Here is a 23,836-nt window from a genome sequence, read left to right on the forward strand (position 1 = left end):
TGAAGAGCTAATTAGCTAGATTAGGTTTCAACTACACATTTAAAATGTACTTTCAAAAATCACATTTTTTAGATTTTTTTTGTTTATTGCAAAGGCAAGAATATTACAATTAAACTTCTGCATTAAAACTGTACCTTGAGGTCACTTTGTTTTTGTCTTTGGGAAATTAGGGGTTTATTCATTAATTGCTATTTTTGTTTGTAGTTAATGATGTAACATATTCCCATTAGGAAATCATCATCAGCAAGCTCATTCCTTCTCTCTTGTTTTTTCCCTGGAGGTTTACATTCAAATATTAGTCTCTACTGCTTCAGTAAATCACCATATGCCAGGAACAATTTTCAACAAATTCCAATTGATACAGGAAGTACACCAATTGCATATATCGGTTCAGAATTTAATAGCAGGAGACAGAAAGAGAATGAATGCAAGAGAGAGAGAGACTGAAACATACAAACATTTTTAAAACTTGCTTCCAAAAACATGCACAGACAATAATGTACAACTAACTAAGAATAGGAGTTGGAAACCTTGGGTTCAAGTTTCACTTTTAGATCTGATGTCAATAAATGATTTCTAGCTAAATCACTATCTCCTGACCTGCAAAATGGATTGTTCCCAAGCTACAATACAGAGATAGTATTTATCCACCTTAGAAAATGTTTGTTTTGAACATAGAATCATAGAAACATAGTTGGAAGAAACCACAAGGGCCATCCACCCATGCCATGCAGGAAGACACAAAGAACCCCCAACAGATGGCCATCCAGCCTCTGTTTAAAGACCTCTAAAGAAGGAGACTCCACCACCCTTTGAGGCAGTGCATTCAACTGTTGAGCATCTCTTACTGTCAGAAAGTTCTACCTAGTGTTTAGGTGGAATTGCTGTTCCTGCAGTTTGATTCCATTGCTCCATGTCCTCAGCTCTGGAGCAACAGAAAACAAACTTGCTCAGTCCTTGGTATGACATATCTTCAAATAAACAAGGCTTCAAATAAACATGGATATAAACCTTCTGTTCCCCAGAATAAACATAACCAGCTCCCTAAGCCATTCCTCATAGGGTATAGCTTCCAGACCTATCATCATTTTGGTTGTCTTCCTCTGGTTTGTCAACGTCCTACTTGAATTGTGGTGCCGATAACACTTATGCATACATATCTAGGAATGTCCATTACAAACCTGACAATGGACTTCATGAATCCTAAGTTTTCTAAGCAAGAGATGTAACTCTATCAAGAAATGACACTGAATTCAGAACAGGACCAAGTAATAATGTGAGCTTGATCAACCTGAAAAACCTTGGCTGAAGCAACAGCCAAACTGAGATCCTTAAAAATCTAGTCCATCCAGTCCATTCTCTATGACCCTACTGCCTCGAATTCTTCACCCAAACTTCATCAGTGATAAGGGCTAGCAAGTCTCGGGGCACTGTCTGAACTCTTGGAGAACTGCTAGTCTTTCTCAGATCTCAAGGCAGGAAGACAAATCTCAGCAAAAACAGCACTGGAGGAAGGAAAAAAAAACATGATTTTTGTACATGAGGTGGTTTGAAAACAGTGGCAGTCCTCCAGATGTTGCTGGACTGCAAGTCCTGGAAGTCCTACACAACACAGCTAATGGTGGGGAATGCTGAGGATTGCAATTTAACAACATCTGAGAAGCTATGTGACTCCCACCCATGCTTTAAAGCCTGGGTGTTCTTCACATATTTCCAGCTCCTTCCAGAGTTGCTGACTCAACAGAAGAATGTTTGGATGTGTGTTGTGTTGTGTCTGCAGAACAATGATACACCAAAATGACCATGAATATAGAGAGGGGATAGGGTGGCAGAAAACTGGTGGGGGCCCACACTTGAGCTCATTGTGTCATTTAGAGCATGGCAAGGCACCACTGTTCTGACTCATAGGTCTGTTACAGACTGCCAAAATAAAGCTGCTTCGGGTCTCTTTGGAGGTATGCTGTTTAAATGATGCATGCATCCTAAGAATACGGAAGCTGCAACAAAGCTGCACTTCAGTGCTTAGAAATGGAGTGTGGCTTTGGCGCGACCTCCGGACTCTTAGGACCCGCGACCTCCGGACTCTTAGGACCCATGCATCATTTAAATAGCATATCTCCAAAGAGACCCGAAGCAGCTTTATTTTGGCAGTCTGTAACAGGCCATGGTCTTGTACAAACTCAGATACTACCAGCACAGGGGGGAAAGTTCCCAGAAGACTATTGTGAGCATTCTAGAAGCCTCACTTGAATATAAAGCATGGGAATATCCTCCACATCCTGTGCATTGGATGAAAGGCAGGAAATGAATGAATGAAGTCTAGGAGGCCTCAGGAGATGTGTATCATAGTGGAAACTGGGGGAATTGCTGTGAGTTTTGCCCAACACCGATCTCCTGACACCTGATCTAATTGATTCCATGCAAAGCCTTTGTTGTGGTATTTGATTTATTCTTGTTGCTGTATCTCAAAAATCATGAGATACATTTGTGACTGGCATTTCAGTTTGTTTGTTTTGGGCTTTGTGTGTGTGTGTGTGGGGGGTATTGGTTGGCCTTGAATATTTCAGAAATTTACCAAAGAGGGCTGTGCAACTTTTCCACCCACAGGAAGAGATGAGCAGTACCTGGCTTCATGCTGTCTGTATAATGTGAAGTAAAATATACTGATACTGGAAGAATTGATTAGTCTTTCTTCCCAGGGTAATGAAGAAATTCACATAATGCAGACATAATAAATAAAGCTAGAGGTTCACAGGAAGAAGGGATTGTAAATCTAAAAGCTAGCTCCATTTGTTTACAGTGAAGAACCGTCTGCCTTCAAAATAAGGAGTGACAAAGCAAGAATGTTAATTTGGCTCCTTGCCTATATCTCAGTGCTAATGAGTATGTAGTTTTACATATGGCTGCATTTCATTGTGATCTTTTGAACCACCCTCATGAAAAGCTAACCATTTTCCCAAGCACTCAGAATCATTATCCGGAGTTATAACTCACAGGGCAACAGATTACGACAGATATTCAAGCGTTTACATTCATGATCTTTGAAACTTCATGCATGCGTCTGCTGCTTATTAATGAGGTGTAATTCATAGCCCCCAGGTTGATGGCTAATTTTTAACAGGGGCCATATTTTGATTTGAACAATGGTTAGCAATGTTGGCTCTGCATGCTTACTCCCTCCCTCAAAGCCAAGAACAGCAACAGAGACACCTTTGCCATTCAGTCTAAGATGCAGACAAAGGAATTTGTTAAATACCCCCTTTCCAATTAATTGTACCCACCGAAGTTCCTAGTTCAGATTTTATCTGTCACAATTTCAGGCAAGCTACTTTTTTAAAAAAGCCCCACACATGTCGTGTCTTTTTAGATTGTAAGTCTGAGGGTAGGGAACTGCCTAATTAAAAGATTGTATGTACAGTGCTGTGTAAATTTACAGTGCTTTATAAATAAAGGTTAATAATAATAATAATAATAATAATAATAATAATCAAGATGGGGGTGGTGGTAGATTGTGGTATTCTCTACAAGGATAAAATCTAGATTACTGATCAGATTACTGAGAAAATAGCTAGATTCCTGTAGGTGTTTTACACACACACACACACACACACACAAACTCATCGTTCCATGAAAGTAGTTCAACATTTCTGTCCCATGTGGAACATCTGCAATCAGTTCAAAGTCTTAGAAGTGGAGTTGTGCATCCATGCCATTGTATATGCAGATGTGCATACATAAACAGGAGTATAGTATTCCGCTAGAACAAATAATGGAACTGCTCTGCTCTGTCTTGGTCAGACCTAGCCTAGAATACTGTGTAAAGTTCTGGGTGCCATGTTTCAAGAAGGATATTAACACCTCCTGCTTGGATCTTGAGCATGTTCAGCTGATGGTCAAAGCTTGATACTCCATTCCCTGTTCCAGTCCCTATAAAGAAACACTGAGAGAGCTGGATATGTTTAGCTTGGAGAAGAGAAGACTGAGAAGTGAAATAATAGCCATATTTAAATACTTGAATACGTAACATGTCACTAACCAACCCTCTGGAGGAACCAGTTCCAGAAAGTTATTTTATAAATAAGCAAATAATTATAAACATATCATGATAGCAATAACACTTACAAATTTTATACTGCTTAATAGTGAACTCAGCACTCTCTAAGCAGTTTACAGTCTTTATTATGATGTAAACTATTCAAATTTTACTTTTTATAATTTTATAATAAGCAATTAATTAATTCTAAAATGTATTGTTCCAAGATCTACTAATAACAAATATATTCTCCAACTGGGAATCGTTCCTTAGCAAAATGGCAGCATCTCTGCATAACAGGAGTTACCAAGACACTGGGAAAATGCCATGTCTACAACTCAAAACAAAATGACGACTGAACAAGTTCAATGGCCACAATGGTTGATTGATTTTGTAGCCGGAGGATGGGAAACTGGAGCAGAGAATGGAGTATCCTGGAAAAGGTCATGGCTGGCACTAGGAACAACCTATAGTAAGGAGGGAAAGAATACTAAAAATAATTTAAAAATAGGTTTCTTGAGTGGAGAATGAAGAGAATCCTAGCTAGTCAAAAATGTTTCTAGTCCATAACTTATTTTGTAAGACAAATCAAAGTTGGTGTTTTGTGTCTACAATGACATTTTCTTCACAGAAAAGAAGTTCTGTGAAAAGAAAACAGCATTTTCCTGGGCAAAAACAGCCTTTTGTGGAGGAAACTCTTTTCTGCATTCATTTGCCTGCCTGCCTTCCTTCCTTTTTGTACAGAAGAAATCCTGAACTGCAAATAATATTTTAAAAACTGTGCAGTTTTCAGTAATTCAGTAAAAAACATGGGGACATTCTTTGTTCTTGCCTTATAAAAAATTGCATCCCCAATCCACAGCAATTGATCCAGTAGTAATTCACTCAGAACCTACTTGTATTAATGAATTACAGCTGATGAAATCTCAGCAATCGTGTGGGAAGGACTAGTACCCCAGGGGCCTTCCTATATTCTAATGATAACAATTCCCTATTCTGAAAGCACTGCCCGTGTATTTGAGGGGCAAATTGCCACTAACTGTGTTTGCTGGAACAGTGCCCAACCTTGCTGGCTCATATATATTTGGCAGGTGGACTCCAGAATGCAGATATTTGTACTCCTGGAATGCTGAAGGCCAAGCTAGGCTTTTTTTCTCTGGGCCTCTGCCAGCCTAAAACCAGGAAATAATATACTGTAATTACATACTTAGTCATAATGTTCCCAATCCCACTATTCAATCATTTAAACACAGTGTTCATCAGCAGCTGATGCAAATTATTCAAATGCTTCTGTTTGCATCACTGCATAATCCCCGACTCCCTCCTTGAAGGCAAATGTTAGCAGCCAAAATTGCATTGCCCAAGAAAAGCTAGAAATCTTCTATCTGAGTTTTTCCTTGGTCACAGCAGGATTAGCCCAGACTGTGTGGATTCTTCCTCTGCTCACGTGTGAGAAAATACCTTTTCAACTGCAACCATGACTCTTCAAGCAACCAGCTTGGGCTCAATTTGAACGCTCTTATGTCCCTCGAAAGATTAACAGTAATTGGTATTATAGGACACATTCCTTAAAGCCAACCTAAGTTTTATCATCTCAAAATTGAGAGAAAATCTTGAATTTACAGCAATAAGGGCACATTGGTGCCGGGTACTGATTATCATAAAAGCAATATTTACTTGGCTAAATCAGGATTTATTTATTCAGGCCCAGCTGTGAAGATGCCAGACAATAAAAAAGATGTACAAAAAAAGGTGAAGGCTAAAACAGCATTATCAAATACAAGCCTGCCTATAAATTAGATAAGGGTGGATACTGAAATATCTAACTCATATAATTTATTGTTGAACAAACATACCCATCCTTATTCTTAACCTTTCTTTTATCACACAAAGGCTCACTATAGACCTACAGAAAAGATTTAAAATACGTTAGTGATATCCCCATTATTACTATTTTTGCAGAAAGTAGATGGATTGTGGACTGCTCAAGAGTTCCCACAACAGCCTGGTTTCTGTGTTGCTTTTTTATTTTTTAAAAAAGCAAGAATAAGATGAATATCAACTAGATCTGTAGCAGTTACCCACTTAAGGATTACTCCACAAAGCTCATTGGCAATCATCAGAGCCAACCTTCTGAAATAATGTCTCTTCCAGATATGCTGGACCTAAACTCCTACAACTCCTGCCATGGGAGTTGTAGTCAAACACATCTGGGAGGTGCCGGTTTGTGTAATCTAAACTATGCATCAAATTATTGTGTGAATGGGGCCATATATTGCAAAGTCATTCAGCTCATGAGTAGGAAATGGAGAAAAGAAATAGCTCCAACCATAAGAAACTGTCATTATCTTCCAACCCTTCAACCAACTGTCTCTCTCAGTCATCTACCTTGCTGCTGCAGAACATATATTAGAGTGGAGCCACCTGCATCTATCAACTCCCATTCTCCTTCTCTTCCAGAAATACCTTTACAATAATCATTAAGAACTGGTACCTGAATGTGGCTATCCCAGTATTTGAGCCTCCTTCTAGCTCAGGGCAGGATCTGTACAGCCCATGGTCTACATGTGGTCCTTTGTGGAATCCAAGGCAGCAGAAAACAGTAGCAGAGAAGTAACAGTAATGGAGTTGACATTTGATTGCTCTTAGTTCCTAGTATTCGCATAGCCAGTAAGGAGAATGACTTCTGCCTACATTGAAATCCCTCACTATCATCTTAACTAACATCTTAGATAGAATGTAGGCCTGTGACTCTACTATTATCACCATTTTTCTCTTGTATGATTTTAAACATATTTCCCTCATGGAGAAGTTAGTAGAACTTCAAAAGCTTGCATAATGTATTTTATACCTTGGATTTGGCCAAATAAAGCTATTGCTGCTTGTGGATTTTGGATTTTGTGGTATCTTGCTATATGGCCAACCTGTTTACTCTTGAATGTATGTGTATGTGTCTCCAGGGCAGACTTTGTGATTCCTGCAATCCCACACATGATTACACAGGGGTTCAAGGGTTGTTGTTTTTTTGGGGGGGAGGAAAAACTCCTTAAACTCCACAGAAAAAGGCTTTTTGAAAATCAGCAGAAATATGTATTATCACACATGTGGCTTTTCTTCAGCTTTGATGGATTTGGATGGATGTGCATTTTCTGCAGAGGAAGGGTGAATAGATGGGAAGAAATGTACATTTGCACAAGAATGTGGATGAAGTTAACCACCTATGCAAATGTGTGAAAATCCTCAGCAGTTCACATAATAAATATAGACTTACTCTGTGACTCCTCTCCATTGACGCCCCCTTGTTGTGGGGGAGAGGCTTTTTGCTTTTTGCTGACGATGCTGCCCTCGTTGCCCATACAGAAGCAGCTCTGCAGCGCCTAACATCTTGTTTTGCAACAGCTGCAGAGCTCTTTGGGCTGGAAGTCAGTCTGAAGAAAACAGAAATTCTCTACCAGCTGGCACCTCAGGAAGAACACTACCATCCCCACATCACTGTAGGCACATCTGTGCTTAAGTCCGTCCAGCAGTTCACCTACCTAGGAAGCATCATCTCCTCAGATGCCAAGATTGATAAAGAGATCGATCACAGACTAGCAAAGGCATATAGTGCATTCAGAAGGCTTCACAAAAGAGTCTGGAGTAACAAACACTTGAGGCGAAGCACAAAAATCAGTGAGTATAGAGCCATTGTACTGTCTATTCTCCTCTATGGGTCTGAAACATGGGTCACCTGTCACCAACACCTATGACTCCTCGAACACTTTCATCAGCGCTGTTTACGCACAATTCTAAATATACACTGGACTGACTATGTGACAAATGTTGCTGTCCTTGAGCAAGCAGGGGTCACCAGCATTGAGGCCATGCTACTGAGGATGCAGCTGCGCTGGGCAGGATATGTTTCTAGGATGAAGGCCTCCCAAAAATAGTATTCTACAGTGAACTCACCACAGGTCAGCGTAAGAGGGGCACCCCAAAGAAGAGATACAAGGACTCCCTGAAACAACATCTCAGACTTGGCCAAATTGATCACCAACAATGGTCTGCCCTGGCCTCACATCGGGTGGCATGGAGACGCACTATCCACAATGCTACAGCCTTTTTCGAAAGCTCACACCGAATGAATCTTGAAGAGAAATGACAACGCAGAAAGAACTGCAACCCGGAAACATCACCCAAGGAGACTTTCCGCTGTGCTTTCTGCAGCCGGACCTGTTTATCCCAGATTGGCCTTTTTAGTCACCAACGTGCTTGTAGAAAGCGCAGGATGAGTCCTTCCTGAATCTTCGTTCGCGAAGCAAAGCCGAAGAGAGAGACCCCTGTGACTGTGTGCTGAAGCTTTCTGAAGTTCTTTAGTAGCTAGAAATGGGGCTGTTTGGTCATCTCAGCTCCAGAGCATGCTGTTACCTGATTTTATTTACGACCATCTCATGTTCTGTAAATATGACAAATCTAGATCTGGTGGTCCTTTTATTGTTGTGAGTGCAGTTATCTGTAGTCTTCCTATGACCAGTGTTGTGGATCATGTAACACAGAAACACTAAGAGGAGGACGGATGAAGATATACCAACCTCAGCATATTTTAAAAGACACTGCCTATCCTATACTTTATGGACCCCTTAAAATGGTGGTACTTTAAGTTCCCTAACATGAACCTTCTTCATATCCAGCACTACTGCATCCTTAGCCATTGTTTTGTTCCATTTGGTGGCAGATGAATGCCACACTAGCTTTTGAAAAATGCAGAGTGTGGTGTTGATGTCATGTATTGCATTTCAGAGGTTCCTATGTCCACTAGCATATTTATTCAGGAAGAGGAGAAAGCAACAAGGAAAAGAACTGAAAAGAAGAAGCAATGGAAAGAGAAGATTAGCAGCTCTGAGCCACATTTCTTCTACTGGTTTGTTACAAGGAGATATGTGAGATGTGATCTGAAAAATCACTGTTCCAACTATGGTTGTGCAAATGTGTAGAGGTTGAAACCATTTCCATTACAATCCATTGTACTATTGATTTGACACTATAAGATTTTGTCCTATGGCTGTAACTAACCAGAATGGCTTAATTCCTTGCCATCTGAAAATGCCACCATTGCCTATTAAATAAAAAAAAAAACCTGAGGGTGAGAAACAAATTGCCAATGGTGGTAGCAAGTAGCAGAAGCTTCCAAAAACACTTGGTGGATCAGGGACATTACTCTGAAAAACAGAGATCACTGTCCCTTCAGTGATCTCTTCTAGAGGACAAGAAACAGGAAGCACATTGATATCATAAAAGTTATAGCAGCTAGTTTTCTGGAGTGATCATTGTGAGAGACATATAACCATTTTAAGAATCATTATGGTTAAAAATAGGAAAATAAACAAACAAACAAGGCTGAGCAATAGATCACATTGAGCATGTCATAATTCATTCTCACTCCTTCAACTGGAAAATGTATGCACATAACTATTACAGTAAAATAAATAAGAGATGCAATCAAAAAAATGCAAAGATGGAAGGGCACCCGGACCTCCCCTGCATAAGGCGAATAATGCATTTGCTTGAGGCCCATTGAATATAATGGAGCTTGGGTGTGGCAGCGCATGTGTGCCATTCATTCTATTGTAGCGCAGCTTCAGCGTAAGCTGAAAGCCACATATATTGCGCCCATACTTGTGTTATTCCCTGGTGGCGCAGTGGTTAAATGCCTGTACTGCAGCCATTCACTCAAAACCACAAGGTTGCGAGTTCAAGACCAGCAAAAGGGCCCAAGCTCGACTCAGGCTTGCATCCTTCCGAGGTCGCTAAAATGAGTACCCAGACTGTTGGGGGCAAATTAGCTTACTTGCTAATTAGCTTACTTGCTGTTCACCGCTATGATCTTGGAATAGCGGTATATAAATAAAACAAATTATTATTATTATTATTATTCACCATTATCTTGTGTTATTTATCATTAGCCAATAATTCTTTACTTTTTTTACAGGACCACCAACAATAATAAAATCTTCCTATTTCTTCTTTACATTTCCAGCACACATTACTGTTGTTTTTATATATTTTCCAAATGTCTGTTGGTGTCAGATAATAATACAGTTGACCTTCCTTATCCACGGATTTTTTATCCACAGATTCAAGCATCCACGGCTTGAAATTGTTTTTAAAAAAATATAATTTCCAAGTATCAAACCTTGATTTTCCCATCTTATATAAAGGACACCATTTAGCTATGCCATTGTATTTAATGGGACTTGAGCATCCACAGATTTTGTTATTCACGAGGGTTCCTGGAATCAAACCCCAGCAGATAACAAGAGCCAACTGTATTACATTTTATAGTAGTCTTCCCTTAGATTTTGTGACTTTGTATATTTTGTTACATTTTCCCACACATTTTCCCATTTGCTTAATTCCAAATAATATCCTATATTTTTTTTGCCCATTGTACCATCCCTTCTTTTACATGCCCTTCTTATGTTATTTAGGGTCCCTCCATTGGTTAACAACTACCAACCACAGGGAAGGATAAAATACATACTTAGCATGTAGAAATTTCCAACAAGTACAAATAGGAAAATATAAGACTGAAACCCTAGAGATTGCTGCCAATGTAAATAAGGGGTGGGGAGAGTATTGCCCATGGGCTTCATGTGGGCTGTAGGATTGTCCAATTCATGACCATTTTCTTGTCCCCAGAGTGCCAAAAGGCAGCTCAAAATTGCCACAAAATGTGATAATTGTGTCCCTAGTAACCCAGAAGACTCCCACACTTGATTTAAAACAAACCAACAAACCAAAACCAAACACTGACCAAAAATGAAATTGTCAATAGAGCCCCATGAGATTATAAGAGTGAAAATTGCTCCTGGTCCCTCAATAGTTTCCCATCCCTGGTGTAGATGAGATTGACTTCAATGAATCAATAACCTGACCTGGCAGAAACCAGCTTACTATGTTCAACATGCAAAATACTGGGCTCTGCAGTGTGGCAGTGGTGGCAGTGGCCAGAAGAGCACACACAAACCTTTATTCCTTCTTGCTTCAAAGGAAAATGAGGCGCGCTACAGACCGCCCCTTTGGAGTGGCCTGTATCCGGCCCTTTCCCTGCTGTATCGGGGCCTCAGCTGCCATAACGGCAGCCTCCGAGGCCCCGATCCACCACTTTCCAGGCCACGGGGAAGCTGCAAAAGGCCGCTTCCCCGCGGCCTGGAAAAGGGTGTCCTCGGGTCCTCAAGCCCCTTTCTAACCCTAGTATGTGCTGAGCATGTACTTTTAGGCGCGTCTGTAATGCGCCTAAGTCTGCATTTTTTTCTCTGTTAACATTATGGGACTGGGTGTTAAGGATAGGAAAAGTAGGTCCAGTGAACACCATAAAAAGACTGCACTGAAGGCTAGGATTGTACATTATCTATGCTGTCACCTTTCAGCAAGGTTGAAGCAGGTATGGTTCTCCAGATATCACTGATGTCCAGCTACAACTAAAACAGTCACTACCATCCTTCTCTCATTGGCTTTGTTAGCTAGGAGAGATGGGAGATGCAGTTCAGCATCATTTGGAGGGCTATTTTTCTTCACCTATCTTATAGGATCAGTCAGATCTTTAAGCATGGTAAAATCTTAAGTGTGATAAAATATAGCTATTCTGTGTAGATTATTAGATATATATTTCTTCTTTTTTGTATCTATTTTTAAAACCAGATTGACTATAAGTAACAAATACTCATTCAGGCCAAACAGAAAATAGGACAGTATTGTTCTCTGTATGTGGCACTCTTCCAGTTACTCTTTATATTTTTGAAGAGGTGAAGCATACTACACAAGAGGGTTGCATCTGAAGATTTACCCTGATTATGATTTCATGACTTGACCATTGCCTTGAAGGGATTTGCCTGATGTCAGTACAATTTTGTGTTTTAATGAGCTCACAATTGTAGTAAAGGTATGTAACTTTGGAAGGCAAAAGTTTTAACAGTGTGTGTGTGAGAGAGTGAGTGAGTGAGTGAAAGAGAGAAAAGGAAGAGAGCATGTGTGTGGGTGACAGAGAAGTACAATGAATAATAGTAGACTAAATCTCACTGGGCTGGAAAAATACATATTGCTAGGATAAAACTTCACTTTCAGCAAATGATTTCCTTTGTTGGCTTTAATTATGCATTTATGAATGATGGGAGCGGAAATAGGCATCTGTGAATGTTGCATGCTAGAAGAAAAGCAACACTTTAAAGCCTCATCAACTCAAGGACAGAGCCCACTTTGATGGCAATTTGAAAGCCTGCATTTACTAGACACTGGAGTCTTTTCTCTACATTACAAAGGTAGAGGTGCTGTTATGTTTTCTTCAGATGTTTAATATGTCACAAAAATGGAGGGTTGTGTGGGGACTTTTGTTTGTTAGTTTGCTGCATAGGGGAAAAATAATTTAGATGTTACACTACCTGCCTAAGAGTGTTTTTTCAAACAAGGCCAAAACTAAGCTCACACAATGAAAACAAGAAGAGTTAACAGTATTAAAAGCACAAGGCGTCCCCAAGTCATGTTCAGCTTCACTGCAACTGAAGAGACCCCCACTGTGCTGAGTAAAATCCTTTAACTCCCTATCTTCCAACTGCCCCAATTTGGCAGGGATATTCCAGATTAATAATCTGTCATCCCACTTTTCAAGATGTTTTTAAAATGCCCCAGTTTATCTGTTTTCATCACAGTTTCTCCTGTTGTCCACAGCTTTCTTCAAATGGTATAGTGCAAACATAGTTTGTATTGAATTAAGTCAGTATGGAGGAAAGGAGAAAAAGAGACACAATCTTGGCATTCCTAGTAAACTCAGGCAACAGCAAACTGCTGTAGCCTTTCCTAGCTTGTGTGTTTTTTGTTGTTGTTGTCATTAACAGCATTTACCATTCTAATGGCACCCTGATGTTGTTTGGCCATGTGTGTCACAATTCTCATTTGTGAAAATTTGGAGGGTACCTAATTCATGAAATCCTGAAAAGCCAGTTGTGAGCAACCTGTGGGAGTCTAGGGGGCATTTTTCTGCCCCTAGAGCTCTTTTAAGGACCACATGCAAAACATGTGTGGCCTGTTCACACTACAGTATTATATCATTATGGTTCCCTTTAACTGTCATAGTTCTCTGCTATCAAATCATAGGGATTTGTCATTAAGGGAGAGGGATTTCAGAATCTCAGCCAGAGAGTTCTAGTGCCTCACCAGACAAGCCCTAGGAATTTTGTGGGATGGTGCCATGGCAAGTAAAGTGTAAATTTATTTATATATACATATATTTATTTGATTTGATTTATAGCCCACATTTCTCCCAAATAGTACTCGAAGTGAAGACACAGCACTATAATCATGTGGTGAGTAAAGGCCATTAGTATAAAACAGCTCTTTACATTTTCATCAACACTTAAACCACATCTGGAAAACCATCCTACAGTGTATCACTCTTGATAGTAACATAAACATCAACCCATGCAAAGGTCTGGTGAAGAATTTAGTGCCTGGGAATAAGAACAACATCCTTGTGTGGTGGAAAGGAGATGCAGCACCATACCAGGAACTCCAGTGGCTGGCCAACTCAGGGTTGAGTGGGCAGAAATGAAGTGTTGCCATTTTGACTGCTAACATCCCTTGATCACCACAAAATTAAAGTACTGTGATTTCACTTTAACATTTTTAAAACAACCTATGGGATCTTGGAATCTGCAGTTTATGAAACGATATTTAGAATTCTCAACCAGAGAGCTAGAGTGCCTCAACAAACTACAAATTACAAGATGCTTGTAGAAATGGCTTGATTTTCATGGGTGTGGGGAACATTCAGTACTTTGTAAAAATCTAAGTTAAAAGGAGTGTAAATCACAATCTACTTATGTCCTCCACATGAATGGTAGTCCTTTTCCCATTCTTTGGGAGCTTTAGTCTCTCAACTACCTTTTCAAAATCAATAAACCAATCTCTCCCCCAACTTCTGTGTCTCAATCTGGACTGCCTGTTGAATGCATCAAAAAACTGGGCAGGTGGAAGTCTAGGGCCTTTGCTGGCTATGTTAGCTGGCACTTGGAGTCTTGTGTTGGACTTTAGTTTGTTCGGGTGTAGAGTTGGAGGAAGGTGTTCCTTCTTGGAACGGCCTTTTGTGGTGGTAGCATAGGTCATGGGTCTGGTGGGCATGGTTTCTACGGCTACGTAGCACTGGATCGGGAGTCCTTTGGGACCTGGAAACGCTGATGGCATATGCTGTGGCCATTGCGGGAGCCACATTGTGGCAGAGCCTCCCAGTGACTGGGGCTTACTGAGAACATGGATTGGCCAGTTGCATGTCTGTGAGATGGAAATTTACATAGCCCCTATGCCATCCTGAAGCCTGGCTGTGACCAGGCATTTTGGTTCATCGAACAACCGGGGTGTTGATCGATGTTCCATATCCAGACCTCAAACTTTGGGCCAACCCTACCTTGTTGCTGTTTGTTTAATAAAGTTATGGCCTTTCCTCCATTTCCGGATCCTGGTCTTATTTGCGACTTCCCTCCATAGCAATCTGCTATTGCCTGAACCTCTGGGCGAGGAGAAATTTCTGCCCCTCCTTTCCTCTCTCCCACTCCCTGCTTAAAAATGTTCTGGAGGATGGAGTGGATTGAGCATTTGAATGGTAAATGCTATTCTCCAGGTTCCCCATTCTTTCTAAAATGGAATCAGTCTGGGAGTCTCAAAGGAGGCCTTCAGGGGCTGTGTGCAGCCTTTATGATTATTATTCCTGTCCTAGAATATAAATCAATTACGACACAACATTGCTTAATGTTGAGGAACTAAGACTGGCAGAGGATGGCTAGCAGTTACTTTCCAGTGTCTCCAGGCCCTGTCCAGTCCTAAGGGTCTTTGGTTGGATACAACCAGGAATGATAGGAGCACTGAAAGCAGATTGAAACCCAGCTGAAGAACAAATTCAGACTCCCCTGTCAACACAACTAGGGTTGCCAGGTTTTTTGAACAGCAATAGATGCTAGAGATCTTGCAGGATCCCAAGGATAAGGGTCTCTCCTCTAAAGAGACCTGAGGTTATTGGCAGTAAGGTTGGCATCACTCAGTGCAGGAACTCATAGTGTCAACCCCCCCCCCCTCCCATCAACCTCCTCCAATATCACACAGCACAGAATCCTTAGCAATGCTTTTGACACTAATGTTACTTATAAATCATAATTCCTGTTTATTGCTGGATGTAATGGCAACATACTGTAAACAGCTAACAAAATTAAAATTATACCTTTAAATTACATTATTATGCTCACAGCCTAAATGTATTTGTATGTACATAGTTTCATGTGGTTAAAGCGAAAATTTGGTAAGATGTACTGTTTTGAAGAACATTTTAAAAAAATAAAGGAAGTTGTTTTTTTTTTTAAAAAAGAGAGAAACCTTAAGGCCTTTCCTTTCTCCTCCTTCTGATGCCCGCCCCACTCATACCATTCCTTCTGCTGAGCTCCAGAATTTTAAAAGGATGCAGGTAAATGCCACAGCCTGTTTCTGACCAAAGGCAGGGGTTTGGGGAGCAGTGGTGTCACCCTCCCTTAGGGTGTCACCTGATGCAGCTAACACACCCTGCACCCTCCTAGTGATGCCTCTGCTTGAGGTGGGTTTTATGTAGTGTGCCTCTGATCACCTCAGTCACCAGGGTCCATAGAATTGAGAACAGAAAGAGTGGGCAACTGTCCATACAACAAAGGAATCCCAGAATGTTTGGTATGTAATTTGAAGCCATTTTGCTGTATTTTAAAATATTCACAGGTTGGTTTGTTGATACTGGTGCCTGCATTTCTTGTTTTCTCTGGATTTAAAAATATGGCACTTGGATTTGTTCTTCCCCAAAGATAAAATGATATGCCAGACAGTTGAGCCCCGTTTCCAGCCTTGGTAGTTGGTATAGGCTCCCCTTCCTTGTCAATCCTTCCTTGTCAGTCTGATGTTTATACAAAGCATATACAGTTTGGTAATGAGGTATGGCACTTTCATGGGGGATTATATACAAAATCCATACAGGCAGAAATGCCATTTCATAAATGATGTAACATAATCTTGCAACAAAATAATACTAACACCATTCATAGCTTGACTGTAGAAAAGTGATGTGTTAATATTCACACTTAACCAGGGAACTCATCAGTTAAATTGTGTACTTCTGTGAGTAGTTGCAATTCCCTTTTGTATACCATCTCAGACATTTCCATTACAGGTGAAATTAAATTACACCTTCTTCTCCCCTACACTCCATTTAAAGTAAATAAAACTTTATTGAGCTCTCTCTTCCTCTAGGGGATTGTACTGAAGATCAATGGGCATATGGTATACAGATGGTATTTTTAGAATTTGGATCATATAGATGAAGTTCTACAGAATGTCTGGTGCAACTTTAACAACACTAGGTAAATATATTAGACTGCTTCAAAAAATGTTTCTTTTAATCAGTTCCCACATCTTCATAACCTTGTCCATTTAGGTTTTTGAAGAAAGATGTAGGAAAGCATCAAGTAAGCTATGCAACTTAAATCAGTCAGAAATAAAGAGGGAAATGTGCACTAGGCAATTTGGATTCCTAAAGTTGTTAAAACTGTAGTATAATAGTGCTAATAAGAACAATAGAGACACTCCAAACACATCCACATACAATTGATATTGTAAATAAAATTTACAAATGAAATTGTGTTTCTTCAATATATGTTGTAATCAAACTACAGGTAACGTTGCATGTGTTTTTGCATTTCACAAACCAGGCTTTATTGAATCAAACTGGCTGCACAATGGCTGATGGAGAAGCAGGATAGGCTCTGTGGAAGGGTAGAGAAGGGTAGGGTAGGGTAGGATAGAGAAGCCCACCATGTCTCTCTCTGCTGCAGTCTCATCAAAATTGCTTTGCCCTTTCAGACTACTATTTCATTGGGAAGAAATCTCCCTTCCAGAGGAACTTTTATCCCGATACAAATAGCGGCACCAGTGAATGTTGAGATATTTGACCTCTATATCAAGCAGAGTACAGTGGTGCCAGTATAATATTAACTTGTGGTAGACACACTTTAGGAGAGCCAGCATGGTGTAGTGGTCTGATGAGCTATGACTCTGGAGACCAGGGTTTGATTCACCGCTGGGCCATGGAAACCCACTAGGTGACTTTGAGCAAGTCACATTCTCTTAGCCTCAGGGGAAGGCCATAAGTCAGAAACAAGTCGAAGGTACAAAACAACAAAGTAAGACTTAAGAAGCACTGATGCCTTTTTGCTTCCAGCAGTGAAAAGGTTTGCCCCAGGAGTACAGATGAATGGCTCCCTCCTTGTAGCCTTTCTGTTGGCAAATTGAAACCTTTTTTTTTTATTCAGATAGCCTTTTAAAACAGGAAGCTTTTAAAGAATGGGATTGGGGATGCTGTATTGTTTTAACTGATATGTTTTAAAGAGGTCTTTTTATCTTTTCAATAGCTTAATTCTATTTTAATGCTTTCTTTTTGTATGTTTTTAATTGTACTGTTCTTTAAAATTGTGAGCCAACTTGAGTTCCAGTTTTGGAGAAAAAAAATGAAATATGAAAACAATGGGCTAGTATCAGCAGGATAATTGATTAGAGCTCCCACAGATCGCCCTTCTCCAAATTAGTCAATGATGGCACATGCATGCAGCCACACTAGTGTAGACACACACATGCTGCCACCCATTGACTAAAGTGGGCTTGAGCTTCTCAATTTTTCCCATCCATGGGGGCCCATAGAGCCATACCCCTGCAGATAGGAAATCTAAACACTGTAAATCCAACAACAATTCCCTTTCACCACTGTGGTTTATTTCTTGAAGGGGGCCCAGTGTGTATGATCTTGCATGGCATAATGTAACATAATAGTTCTATAGGTAGAACTGTGTTCTCTCTTTTCTCTCAACTTCCAACTCTCTATTTAGTCACTGCAGCTGCTCCCCATAATCATTCAATGATTATTGGAAAGTGGACAGGATCAGAGAAGCATCTGACTATATCTCCATAACCAAATCAAAACCAATGAAATCATCACAGAAATCTTGCAGGGAACTCTGGAGGTCTCAGTAGATAATGCCATCATTCTGTGTCTGCCTAGGGAGGCATAGCCAGACAACATGATAGCTCTGCTTTGTAACTAGATTCTGGTGCTCTATTATATTGTGGAATTATAGCATTACAATTTTACTTTAATTGCCATGTTTCAAGCTTATGAAATCCTGGGGTTTGTAGTTTTATGACATATTTGGAATTATTAGTCAGAGAGTCCTAGTACCTCACTAAGTACAAACCCCAGCAATCCATAAGATGCAACCATAGCAGTTAAAAGTAGAAGCATAATGCTGTAATTAAGTAGTGAGAAAGGGCCCCAGGAGGTAGTTATGCAGCAAACATTTTTTTACTCCCTTTGCTCCACTATTTGATGAAAACTCTCATCAATTATGCAAATACTGTCTTGAAGATAGAAGCTCAAGGAAATTTGTTTACCTATTAGAAGATAAGCTATAACAACAGATCTGAGAATGAATGGAATATTTTGGGTTTTCTGGAGAGACTGTAGGCAGCAGGCTTTTCCTTACATGTAAGTAAATTATATGTTGCATTTTGAGAAGTACTTCCTTTTGGTATCCAAAGTTCAATCTGCAATATAAAAAGGCAAACCCCAAAGCCCATAAGTCTGCTGGGCTACACCAAATTCATCTTGCTTTACACATAGTTCATTACAAATATACTTTCTGCCAGAGGCCATAATATGTCCCTATAAATTTGTATATAATTAAAATTTCAATGCAACAAGATAAGCAGTATGTAATTAATTCAGTTAAAATGATGAATTCACATCCCATAAAAATCATTTAACCAAGTAATGTGTCACAAGCATATGAGTGTCCACACAATTCTTCTTGCCGTGGCAAAGTCTAATACAAATGTAGTCACTTTCTGGCTGACTATTTTCATATGAAAGTATTTTTGGGTGGGTGGGGGAACATTTGATCAAGGCCTGCTGCCATGCAACATTCAAGGAAATAATTTAATAATAATTTAATATTTTCCCTTAGCGCTCATTTTCCCCATCTTTGAAGATGCATTACAGCAGACTGCAATGGATAGATAGATAGATAGATAGATAGATAGATAGATAGATAGATAGATAGATTTTCCTATCTACATCTTGAGATGGCATTAAGTGAAATCTGAAAAGGGTAGAAGCTTTACTCAGATTATACCATCGTTTAATGGCCAAGAGAAAGTATGAGGACAGATAATGTATACAGAAATGATACCTGACTACCCTGAAGACACCAGATGAGACACTGGGCCACAATCGTATGCTCACTTTCAAGGGAAGAATCCCCATTGAGTTAAGTAGAATTTTCTCCTACAAAGACATGCATAAAATTGCATTCTTCATGCATTTAAATTATCAACCAAGCTGCCATATACAATTATTTTCAAACAACTTCAAAATTAATTTATTATTAGCTAACATAAAAGAAATACTTGCAAAATTGAGGGTACATCCACATTACATAGTTAAGACATTGTGATATCACATTAACTGGCATGGCTTCATCCCATGGAATCTTGGAATATGTGGTTTCATGAAGTACTTAGAATTTTCTGATGCATTCCTTTGAATGGCAGTATTACACTTGAATTCTTGAGCAGAAAATTCAAGTTATATCACAAAAAAAACCCCTACAAATCCCAGGATTCAATATGAAGGAATGGTATCAAACTTGTCTAATTTTCCAATATAAATACACCTTCACTGAAATATCTTAATTTTGTTTACCTTGGCAATGGATTCATGGAGGCTAAAGGAAGAATCCAGCTCCGTGGATACAGTTGGCTGTACAGGGAAAAGAACTTCAGAAAGAGAGCTTGAAGTCTGTGAGGAGGAAAAAGAGAAACCTTTAAGAACTCTCATTGATTTCTTTCTTCAAATGCTTTGTTCAGGTTTGTTGAAAGGTTCACAAGAACTTAAATTGTTTTAAAGTTTGTGCTGATGATTAGACTTCATTTTAGTGATCTATTTTACACTTCAAATACAGGGATGGGGGGAGAGCTACATTTCTCTTTTTGTTTCTCTTAAAAATGTGTTCTGTTATGACAGCTGGCTTAGCAAGTATGCTTCTACATTTGGGGTATTCTTTTGCTGGAGGGGAGAAAAATCCATACTGATTTCATTTTAATGTAGCAAACAATTTCAAGACTTGCAATGACTAATTTACTTGTGAGTAATTTTATATATATGACAATTAAAAGCTATGAAATAGAGAAAAAAATATTCATCACAACATAAACAAGAACTGCATTTTCCCTTTCCAACTGACAGATTAAAAAAAAATGTATCAGTACTTAGCACTGATCTCCTGAGATTAACAGTACTAAAGAGAAATTACTACCTGCTAGCTTCTCTGTGCATAACCTCTGCAATTACTATTATATAATACAACTAAGAGGTAATTCACACATACCCTCCAGCTGTCCTGACTAAGCAAGGACAGTCCTGATTAATACTGTGCCATTTTGAGTTGGTTTTAAAATTTTTCAGTTTCTCTCTCCTCCTCTCCTCTCTCTCTCTCCTTCACTGTCAGTTATTACAGAGTGATTTAAAAGTGGTTTACACTCAGATCAGAAGAAGGCAGAATCTTGTCCTTCCCAGGAGAGTCGGGCAAAAGCAAGCTGCTTTGGCCTCTCCTAACTTGTGCATTCTTCCTTATCCTTAACTTTCTCCATTCTAACCAGACTCTGTTATTGCAGTGTCATATGTGACCCAGTTTTCATTTGTGAAATGCTGTTGGGTATGTTTAAACTATGTTGTTTTCATAGTATGAAAAGGTCATTATGTACTCAGGAAAATGAGCCTAATGCACTAAACAAGTAGATAGCATCAGCAGCACGAGCTCAAGATGGTGAAGGTTAAGGAAATATCAAACATTCAGTTCTCTCATTCTTGATCAGTAGCAGAAATAATAATTAAAAAAACCATTGTTTTTTTTTACACAAAAGTGTCTCCCCTCCCCATGAAGAAAAGAGAACTGGTAGCATCCAATAGATGTGATGTCAAAAAGAGACAAAGTCTCGGGACGTTGAAAAGAAAGATACGTGTTTGACATATTTTTTTGTGTAATACAATTCTCTATTTTTTTCTTTTTAATAAATAATTTAAAAAAAATAAAAGAAAGAAAAGAAAGATGATTTAATTATTGATGATCCAGGCTATTTTCAATAATAAAATCATTGTTATTTTCAACATCCCTTTAAAAGTTGCCAACGGGTGAGAAAACGTCTGATGCTAATGGAAAAGTGACCATTTGACAGGGCTGGCCCTAGCCTTTAGGAGGGCAAGGCAGCCACCTCAGGCAAGACATTTGGAGTGTCAAGAAATGGTAGAAAAATACTTATTTCTCCTGCAGCAGATAGGGAGAGGTACTTGTGGAGTTTTCTAGTTCATACAAAATTGCTTGGTGGGATACTATGCACCTTGACTTGAGGGGAAAATATTATGGAACAGCCTTGGCCAAGACATTCTGTATGGATTCATAAGCACAAGGGGCAGACCGCATCCTATCAGATCCTTATTCCACTAGGCTAGAATCCTGTTGCTATTGTATATATGTACCTTCAAGTTGTCTGTTGACTTATGGTGACTCCAAAATGAGCTTTTTGTAAGCAAGGAATAATCAGGGATCATTTGTCATCACCATCCTTCAAATGTAGCCAACGGCACCTGGTTCCTCCATCTAGTGCTAACCAAGGCTGACCCTGCTTAGATTCCAACATTAGATTTGGTGCATTCCAGGTATTTAGGCCATCTGTTGGTATCCTTTGTTGTTATTGTTGATGTGTGTCTTTGAGTCATTTCTGACTTAAAACGACCCTAATATCAACCTATTATAGAGTTTCTAAGATTTATTCATTCACCATTGCATTCCCCTGAGGCTGAGAGCATTTGACTTGCCCAAGGTCATCCAGTGGGTTTCATGGCTGAGCAGGGAATTGAGCCCTGGTCTCCAGAGTGGTCCAACACTCAAATCACTATGCCATTCTGTCTACATATATGTAAATTCTCCCCCAGGGTCGTTGGATATTTTTATTTGGTTCACGAGGCCCATGTACAGTTCAAGGCATGGAAGTAAAGTTGTGTACACTGTATCATTGTGCTTTCATATTCACACTCCTATGACCATTCCATTCCATATCCAGCTGTGCAATGTTGCCGTTCAACACAAAGTCTACACATGAAGATACATGCTATGCAAACGTGATATCAAATCTCATCCTGATGCATTCACAGTTGTAGCTTGCTACATTTGGATTGGATTCTGGCTAAACTTTCCATATTTTAATCTCATTGAAACTCATGGTACATCATTTAGTCATAATTTGCTTAGATTCCAACACTATGCACTTACTGAAATCTCACTGATTTTGTGCATTAGTCTAGAGCTTAAATACCCTAAAAATACAAAATCCTGTTTGAGCTTGGAAGCTAAGCAGTGTCAGCCTTGATTTATATTTGGATGGGAGACCACCAATGAATACCAGGAGCTGTATGTTATATTTTAGAGGAAGGACCTGTCAAAACCATCTTTACTTTTCCTCATTAATAATGTTTCCCAGCTTCACCAGACTCCAGTGTTGCTTGGCCACATACATCCAGTTATCACCTGTGAAAGATAAGAGGGTGTGGTATTCCTTGTCTAAGAAACTCATGAGGTTGCCAAAAGTAACTTGAAGGCACATACACATAACCTAGTCTAGATCTGATCATTATATTTTCTTTTCTTTCTCTTTTTTAAAAAATTGCTATCTCAACAATGTCAGCATATTTGTGAGGAAGCAGAGCATTTAAAAAAAATTTAAGGCATGAATTTCTGCAAACTACCATGTAGACTGGGGCACGGTGCAAACAGTAAGTAACAACAGATACATGATTTGCAATAGCATCCACACAACATAAACTATAATATCCAATGGGGCTGAAAGAACAATACTGTTGCCTTGTAATGAAGCCAGAACATTGGCAGTGAATAGAATTAGTGGAGATCAATGCAGCACAATGTATCAGAACCTTCTAAACGCAGACAGAGTGCACAGGTAATGCCACAAGGGCATCTGTTCAGTATGGTATAGTGGCAAATGAATGTATGCTGTTCTTTGAAGAATGAGGAGGACCAAGAGCAGCAGGAGGAGATATTTACAATCTAAGTTTGAAAAAGTCCAGTTAGTGGCATGTCTGAAGAATTCCTAATAAAATTTGGCTGATATGTATGACAACTGCTGATACTCAAAAGTCAAATTCCAGATGCTAAATATTTTTTTTATATATATATATATATATATATATATATATATATATATATATATATTCACAATTACTAGAGTCCTGAATTTTAGAATGGTTAACCTCAAAACCATGATTAATCAATTCCTTACTTGCCAGAAAGTTATTTCCCTCTTAGAAACCATTACTGTGAAGTGTTGAAATTGAAACATTTGGTTTAGAAGTAATGTTAATGCTGCTCGAAGATTTAACAGGATTGATTTGCTGTGCCTGACATTTTGGAACATTCCCTGTTTGCGTCTGACAGCTAGAACTCTGCTCTGGGGGCTTGGGGTGTTTTAAGCTTCAGTGGTTGAAAGAGAAGGAATAAGAAAAAGCATCTTCTCATGGCTTGCACTCCTTCTCTACAAAGAATTTAGCTTAGTTCCTTCACTTAAACACATTTTGACACTTGTGACATTTGAAGAAAATGTATATTGGGCAAAAGTTTCCAGCAGTTTCCATCCCAATCAATTTTT

The 23,836-nt window shown here is 39.3% G+C and overlaps 1 protein-coding gene across 1 annotated transcript in view; it reads right to left on the reverse strand.

The window, feature by feature from the left end:
- Positions 1-23,836, reverse strand: part of NAALADL2 (N-acetylated alpha-linked acidic dipeptidase like 2) — a 536,053-nt gene that overhangs the window by 133,219 nt on the left and 378,998 nt on the right. Inside the window, exon 10 of the mRNA XM_089507579.1 lies at positions 19,821-19,916. Within this exon, the coding sequence (XP_089363705.1) occupies positions 19,821-19,916 (96 nt within the window). The remainder of the gene's footprint in view (positions 1-19,820; positions 19,917-23,836) is intronic.

The sequence above is a fragment of the Sceloporus occidentalis genome, unplaced genomic scaffold, assembly GCF_023333645.1.
Source record: "Sceloporus occidentalis isolate IW3139 unplaced genomic scaffold, rSceOcc1.0.p SCAF_2, whole genome shotgun sequence".
Classification (NCBI taxonomy): Eukaryota; Metazoa; Chordata; class Lepidosauria; order Squamata; family Phrynosomatidae; genus Sceloporus; species Sceloporus occidentalis.